This window comes from Apium graveolens, chromosome 1 (genome assembly GCF_009905375.1).
Source record: "Apium graveolens cultivar Ventura chromosome 1, ASM990537v1, whole genome shotgun sequence".
In the NCBI taxonomy this organism is placed as follows: domain Eukaryota; kingdom Viridiplantae; phylum Streptophyta; class Magnoliopsida; order Apiales; family Apiaceae; genus Apium; species Apium graveolens.
This window is the reverse complement of record NC_133647.1, coordinates 5,038,830-5,047,286: the sequence shown is the minus strand read 5'-3', so window position 1 is coordinate 5,047,286 and position 8,457 is coordinate 5,038,830. Positions and strand designations below refer to the sequence as shown.

The following is an 8,457-nucleotide window of genomic DNA, read 5'->3' as shown; positions in this document are numbered from 1 at the left end:
ATTTGACTGACCAGAAGTAAAGATAAGTCTCCCATGGCTTCCATAGTTTTCGGATAGTTGAAAGTTCTTCCAACAAGAGATCTTATGGAGGTAATGTAATGGTTGTGCTTAAACGTATTGTGTTTTTTCAATTTTGTTGTGTGTCTACTTGTCCCGTATAGGGTAGTGTATGCTGTTAATCATCTTCCCTAATATCTTTGTTTCAAGTTTGCATAATTATGAGCGCCGTTGTGATAGTGTGATAGTCTAGTGGTAAAGGCTTATCACTTATCGTTCCAGGTCGTCGAGGCTCTTTCAAGATTACGGTCTATATGTCTTGCCTTGGTTTAGAGTCATGCTTCTTCACAAAACGCACAATAACAGGGAAAAAATGAAAGCACAGCACAACTTACTAATCAAAATCGCATTATGCTTTCATAACATCTATCAAAACTTCATCGACAATTAGTACTGATCAGAACTGGAAATGTGAATCTAAACTTAATTTACATATGGTTTTACATTCATACTAGCTCATCCCCTGTAATTTGTTGCTTCTTATCTTTCCGAGCACCTTTGATTTCTCTTTTTCTACGATGACTCGGAGACGTATCATAAAGAGCGTCACTAGCAATAGAAGCATAGATGCCTATACTCATGGACACCACATATATAACCAAAGCAATGCAAACAATTGAACAGAGTGCCCAAATAGCTCTCCTTGCTTCTGGACTTCCACAAGAATACAAACCTATTCGAATCTGAATTATGTTAACAACCGAAAGTGTAAGCAGAATAATCCCGGAAACAGATGCACATGCTGTTATAACCAACATCAAGTCCTTCAAATCAAATCCTTTTCGAACAAAATCATATTTCAGACCATCTAAGCTCAAGTGTAACTTAAGCACTTTCGCGACAAGGCTTGATAGCAGAAAGCAAGCAAACGCCACAACTTCGTAGAGAACGAGCATTTTGCCTACTCCTGAACCAGCGTTACAATCGTCGCGATTCTCTAGACTCCGAACACCAGGTGCAGCTTGAGATAAGCCAACAAAAACAGCTAAGGTGAACAGAGAGTTCACATTAACAAGATCATCTAGGGTTCTGAGATGTGCATCGTTTCGGTCGAATTTTACCTCCTTTGGTTGATCTCTCCACTTCTTGATCATTAAATCTACTAGTTCTTCTGCAGTAAATCGTGTTCCGTCCATCTGAAATCACAACAAACATTACAACATGAATGACTGATGAACATTAAAAGATCAAAGTATTGAATAAACTCAACTTACTCTTAAGAATTCTTGCGTAAACTGCAAGTAATCTTCTTCTTTTCGAAAATTCTGCAGAAGTTTAATTCCAAAAATTACAGACCAATGAAGCAGCTGAAAAAATTAAAAATGTATACTGACGAATTAATTCTTTATAGCAAGCTGGATTTTGGGTTTTATATATATATGGTTTGGATACCGGCGGCTATACATTTGTTATTAAGAACGTAGGAGTACAACTATTCATAGTCAAGTAAATTGCAAACTAAATGTTGAACTTTATCCATTTTTACCTAAATTTCAAACTTATAAGATAGTGTGCAGATATTATTTATACTGTATTTTTCGAAGAGATGATTAATGATCACTTACGGAACTTTATTCATTTTAGCATTTTGATGCACTAATTTCAAACTTATAATATAGTGTCTAAATATTATTTTTAGTGGTATTTCTCGAATAGGTGACTAATGATCATTTTTTAGAAAAATATTTATTTCTCATAAAAGTGAATTTAGTTCATTATTTAAAAAACAAAAATAATATTAAACTGAATATTGAATATTTGAAACTATAAACCACCAAGAAATAAATGGGATTAAATTTGGTTGTAACTGTATTTATTTAATTTATTTATTATTTATAAGTTAGTTTTGTCAATGATAAGAAACCGGTTAGGTAGGGGCAAAACGGGTTAGGTGATGACGGCGAATTGATTTGAATAAAATTCGACAAATTGTAATATATTAGATTATATGGTTGTCGAATTTGCATGTCTTGCTCAGTTTTCGGAACCTGCTAAAAATCTGAGACTTTGAGTATCTTTTATACTTTGAGTATCTTTTAATGCCAGAGATACAAAAAAAGTTATCAAAAATTGTCACAAAATGATATAACATAATAAAATAATTTAATTAATGTTATTAATGTAACTATAGGGAGTCCATTTATATTTAACCCACAAATATATGACATGTGATATTTGTAATTATTTTAGTAACTCATTTTCTACCTCGACCATTTTCCCTTTTATTTGTTCTGAATCGCAAGTGAAACACATGTGTTTATATATTTAATTCGCATGTACTCAAACGGCGCTCAAGTCTATATGTACACCTATTTGAACGACTCAAACGTGTTATTTTAATACGAAAATAAGGATCCTAAAATAACTCTTATTAAATTTTGCTATGATTCATATGTGTATTAAATAAAAAAATTAAAATATTACTTTTCTAATTTAAAAATAAAATCAAAGATGATAAGTAAAGATTCAGACGGATTTGTTACTTATTGTTGTAAAATACTAACTATATTATAACAATAACTGGATTAAATGAAAGGGTTGAAGAGCTGATAAAAGAAGAATGCAAGCAGATGAGAGGAATGTTGTTGCTCGGAGGTGTGTTTTTATTCATCACAAACGAAGCTATTTATAGCCAAAACAAGAGACAAGGAAATTAAATGTAATGTGAAGATTTCCAAGTCTAAGTTTAGCCTTACTATTTAATCTTTGACAATAACAATCAATTTACAACACTCCCCTTTGATTGTTATTTTGGAATGGATCATAGACTGCCTCTTTAAAACCTTGTCAAAGAAAAACCCAATGGGATAAAAACTTTGGCGAAGGAAAAAGAGTACAATCTCCCCTTGGAAGAACTAATCATTCTCCAAAATTTTATTGTAACAAATCCTTGAATCGACGCATTCCAATGTTATGTCGTAACTTCCCAAATGTTGAATTCGGTAATGATTTCGTGAATAAATCAGCAAGGTTGTCACATGATCGAATTTGTTGTATATCAATTTCACCATTCTTTTAAAGTTCATGAGTATAGAAGAATTTTAGTGAAATGTGTTTCGTCCTGTCTCCTTTGATATATCCTTCCTTGAGTTGATCAATGCATGCGGTGTTATCCTCAAACATAATGGTAGGACTTCTAGAGATGTCTGATAATCCACATGATTATTGAATATTCTTGATGATAGATCGCAACCAAACACATTCTCTACTGGCTTCATGAATTGCAATGAGTTCTGAGTGATTTTTTGAGGTTGCCACCGTAGTTTGCTTCGTAGATTTCCAGGAAATGGCTGTACCGCAATATGTAAACACATATCCAGTTTGTGATTTACCAAAATGAGGATCTGACAAATATCCAGCGTATGCATATCCAATTAACTGAGATGTCGAGTTTTTCGGGAAGAATAATCCAAAGTCTGTTGTTCCACGAAGATAACGGAATATATGTTTGATCCCATTCCAATGTCTGTCCATCGGAGCAGAGCTAAATCTAGCCAGTAAATTCACAACCAATGCAATATCTGGCCTTGTATTATTTGCAAGATACATAAGCGCACCAATCGCGCCTAGATATGGGATTTCAGGACCAAGAACATCTTCATCATCTTCTCGTGGTCGAAATGGATCTTTATCAGGCTCTAAAGATCTAACCACCATTGGAGTAGTCAATGGATGAGATTTTTCCATGTAAAATTTGTTCAAAACCTTTTCTGTATATGTGGTTTGGTGGAGGAAAATTCCTGTTGACAAGTGCTCGACTTGTATCCCAAGACAATATTTTGTCTTTCCAAGATCTTTCATTTCAAACTCTGTCTTTAGGTATATGACAGCATCATTAACCTCTGTAGATGTTCCTACAAGATTTAAATCATCCACATATACAGCAATAATCACAAAACCAGATTGTGATTTTTTGATAAAAACACATGGAGAAATTTGGTTACTAATATACCCATTCTTTTGCAAATAACGACTTAGTCTGTTATACCACATACGACCAGATTGTTTCAGTCCATACAATGATCGTTGAAGTTTAATGGAGTATATATGACGAGGTTTCTTGAACTCATCCATTTTTAACCCTTCTGGGATTTTCATAAAAATTTCATTATCAAGTGAACCATATAGATATGCAGTAACGACGTCCATAAGACGTGTTTCCAAATTTTCTTTAGATACCATACCTAATATAAAACGAAAAGTAATTCCATCCATCACTGGCGAGTATGTCTCTTGATAATCAATGCCAGGCCTTTGAGAAAACCCTTGTGCTACAAGTCGGGCTTTATATCTCATAATTTCATTCTTTTCATTTCATTTTCTTATGAATACCCATTTATTCCCAACAGGGTTTACACCAATTGGTGTTTGGACAACATGTCCAAATACTTCTCTTTTACGCAATGAATTTAATTCTGTTTGGATTGCGTCTTTCCATTTTGGCCAGTCTTTTCTTTGACGGCATTCATCCACACTTTGTGGTTCAGGATCAGAATTTATGTCTACATCCAATGTTGCGGAATACACAAATACATCATCAATTATGGCTTTACTTCGATCCCATAATTTCATATCATGCACATAATTTATTGAAATTTCATGATTGTTTAATCCCGTATCTTCAGAGGATGGAATCTCTTCAGGATATAATACCACTTCAGGGGTATTTGCTTCTTCTGGAGCATGTGCCACTTCAGGGACAATTTTCTTTATTATTCTTTTTCGTGGTGCAACATCTTTTGTACCAACCGGTCTACCACGCTTTAGGCGTGGCTTTGATTCTGTAACCAATTCTTTAGCATCTGATTTTTGAATTGGTATATCTATTCTGGATGGAGTATTTACTGCAGGTATATGAGATTTAGTTATATTTCTAGAATCGTTAAATGTGTCAGGCATTTGGTTTGCAATATTTTGCATATGAATAATTCTTTTAACTTCAAGTTCGCATTGACCGGTACGTGGATCTAGAAAATATAGTCTTGTTGCATTCCATGATAGGTCAGGATTAACTTTATTCGAATGTTTATCTCCCCCTAAGGGAGGAAACATAGACTCGTCAAAATGACAATCTGCATATCTTGCGATAAATAAATCTCCAGTTAGAGGTTCCAGATATCTAATTATAGATGTGGAATCAAAACCAACGTAGATACCTATTCTTCTTTGAGCTCCCATCTTCGATCTTTATGGTGGAGCAATCGGTACATATACAGCACATCCAAAAATTTTGAAGTGAGAAATATTAGGAACTTGACCAAGTACCAGTTGTAGCGGAGAATGTTGGTTGTAGGCAGTTGGTCTAATCCTAATAATATTAGCAGCATGAAGTATTGCGTGACCCCAAATAGATGTAGGTAATTTTGCTTTCAACAACAGTGGTCTTGCAATAAGTTGGAGTCTTTTGATAAAAGACTCGGCTAACCCATTTTGTGTATGTACATGAGGAACTGGGTGTTCAACTGAGATTCCTATAGACATACAATAGTCGACAAAAGTTGCAGATATGAATTCGCCGTCATTATCTAAACGAATTGACTTGATGCAATGATCTGGGAATTGAGCTCGTAATTTGATTATCTGGGCAAGTAATTTTGCAAAAGCATCATTACGAGTTGAGAGAAGAAAAACATAAGACCATCTAGTTGAGGCATCAATTAATATCATGAAGTACCTAAATGGGCGAGATGATGGGTGTATAGGTCCACATATGTCGCCTTGGATCCTTTCTAGATAAGTTGGGCCTTCAAGCTGAACTTTAGTAGGGGATGGTCGAGTGATCAATTTTCCTAAAGAACATGCTGAACATGGGAGGTCATTGTTGGAAAGAACTTTAAAATCTTTAAGAGGATGGCCAGTAGAATTCTCTATAATACGACGCATCATAGAGACGCCAGGATGACCTAATCTTTCATGCCAAAGAGTAAAAGGTTTTGGATCTATGAGTTTGGAAGCAATGACATTGTGTGACTCAATAGTTCTAATTTTCATCATGTATAATCCTGAGGAAAGTGAGTGAAACTTTTCTAAGATTTTCTTGTTGCTAGGATTAGCGGAAGTAATAAGAAGATATTCTCTATCAGCCTCAGAGATAGTTTCGATGTGAAAATCATTGAGTCGAATATCTTTAAAACTAAGAAGATTTCTAGTAGACTTACTAGAATATAATGCATTTGAAATGTGTATGTAGGTACCGTTAGGTAGGACGAAACTAACTTTTCCAAAACCTTCGATTATATTAGATACGCCGGAAATCGTTCCGACTTGAGCTTTGGTTTTGGTTATTTGGGTAAAATACTTTTGGTTCTGTAGAATCGTATGAATTGTACCACAATCAGCAATGCATATATCTTCAGAATTCATTCTGTATATAATTAAGAAACATAATTTATTTGATAAGAACATAACACACTACATAGTTCAAGCACAAAATACACACTACTAATCTTCAGCCTCCCATATGGGAGTTTCGTTAGGTTCATTCGGACCATTAATGCTTATTCCTCCGGTTGTGATTCTCGAGAAATCATCTATGTTATTGTTGGCGAAATTTGTTTCTACCATTTTCTCTTTTGATTTTTGAGAAGATTGGTATAACTTAACAAGATGATCTGGGGTATGACAATTACGTGTCCAGTGCCCATTCATGTCGCACCTATAGCAAATATTTTCAGTTTTTCCTCCTCGTGATGCCTTTCTTTTACTCTGTGATTCAAATTGCCACTTCCGGTGACCAGAGTTGTTATATGGACGAAAATGCCCGTGGCTCCGACCTCGTCCACGGTACCGCCCTTGACCCCGTCCACCTCTATACCCTCTTCCACGTACATTCTGCTGGAATGACATGTTATTTACTTCAGGTAATGGGGCAGATCCTGTTGGACGGGATTGATGATTCTTAATCACCAATTCATGATTATGTTCAGCAACAAGGAGAGTTGATAGAAGATCCCCGAATTTAGTGAATTTGCGCTCCCTGTACATCTCTGCTAAGTTGATATTGTTGGGGTGAAAGTTGATAGTGTTTTATCGATTTTTCTTTTTTCTGTAACTTTATCACCGCACATAATAAGCCTACAACTTATTTTGAACAAAGCAGAGCTATATGCTCGGACACTCTTAAAATCCTGAAGTCTTAAATTAGCCCAATCATTTTCAGCTGCAGGTAGATAAACTAGTTTCTGGTGATCGAACATATCCTTTAGATTTTCCCATAAAATAAAAAGATCCCCGACTTCTAAGTACTCAGATTTTAAATCTTCATGCATGTGGTGTCGGAGAAAAATTATGGAGGTAAAGTTTTCTTCGGCCGTGGATTTATTTTTTGCCTTTATTGTATCGCTTAATTTCTTTGAACCCAAGTGCAACTTTACATCTTGTACCCATGATAAATAATTATCGCCAGAAATGTCCAAGGAAATGAACGACAACCTTGTAATATTTGTCATACTAAATCTGAATTAACACGAAAATTATTAACTTTTAATTCATCAATGTAAATATTACATAAAATCCTACTTAATCGGGTGCGTTAACAAGTATGCAATAATTAATGTATATATCATTATTATCATTGATAATATAAACAAATCTATATATAAAATGACAAATGGATTTTCACCCGCTATACGGACGTCTACGTATGCAGGTTATCTCCGACCAATAATAAATTAAAGTGGACAATCCTGCATAAGTTAGTTATGGGCAAAGTTATTATCCGATAATTATGCAATTTATAAAATAAGGTTCCCACTATATTTCGGTATTACCCAAAATTAAATGGTACCGTAAAATAATTTTAATAGGCGGTGCTCCGGCCATATATTTAAATTATTAGTAGAGGGTGTAACCACGTCTACTTCGGTCACATATATATATATATAAATTATATGTAGAGGGTGTAATCACGTCTACTTATATATATGCATATTTAAATTAAAATTATACCTTCTCAGTTTCGGCAGAGCTAACGTGTTATAAAATACTAACTATATTATAACAATAGTTGGATTAAATGAAAGGGTTGAAGAGCTGATAAAAAAAGAATGCAAGCAGATGAGAGGAATGTTGCTACTCGGAGGTGTGTTTTTATTCATCATAAACGAAGCTATTTATAGCCAAAACATGAGACAAGAAAATTAAATGCAATGTGAAGATTTCCAAGTCTAAACTTAGCCTTACTATTTAATCTTTGACAATAACAATCAATTTACAACACTTATATTATTTTTCTTTTAATTTTAGGAAAAATATCCTGATGTTAATATTAGGATCCCTATTCTCCTCTTTTATAATTATAATTATAATTGAACTTAAATTATAAACATATTTGAACAACTCAAATATATATAATCATCAATACATAGGTGACAGGCAACAAAAATTATGATATTTGAATTT

At 34.1% G+C, this 8,457-nt stretch overlaps 2 protein-coding genes across 2 annotated transcripts; both read right to left on the bottom strand.

Annotated features, from left to right (window-relative positions):
* Positions 1–392: 392 nt before the first annotated feature.
* Positions 393–1,503, bottom strand: LOC141718988 (uncharacterized). Its single transcript, XM_074521367.1, has 2 exons — positions 1,272–1,503; positions 393–1,193 (listed from the first exon to the last, which is right to left on the bottom strand). Exon 2 carries the CDS (start codon positions 1,191–1,193, stop codon positions 504–506), a length of 690 nt encoding a protein of 229 aa, XP_074377468.1. The 5' UTR covers positions 1,272–1,503; the 3' UTR covers positions 393–503.
* A 4,995-nt stretch (positions 1,504–6,498) lies between these two features.
* Positions 6,499–7,041, bottom strand: LOC141718241 (uncharacterized). The gene has a single exon (XM_074520817.1). The coding sequence runs from the start codon at positions 7,039–7,041 to the stop codon at positions 6,499–6,501; it is 543 nt and encodes a 180-aa protein (XP_074376918.1).
* Positions 7,042–8,457: the final 1,416 nt, after the last annotated feature.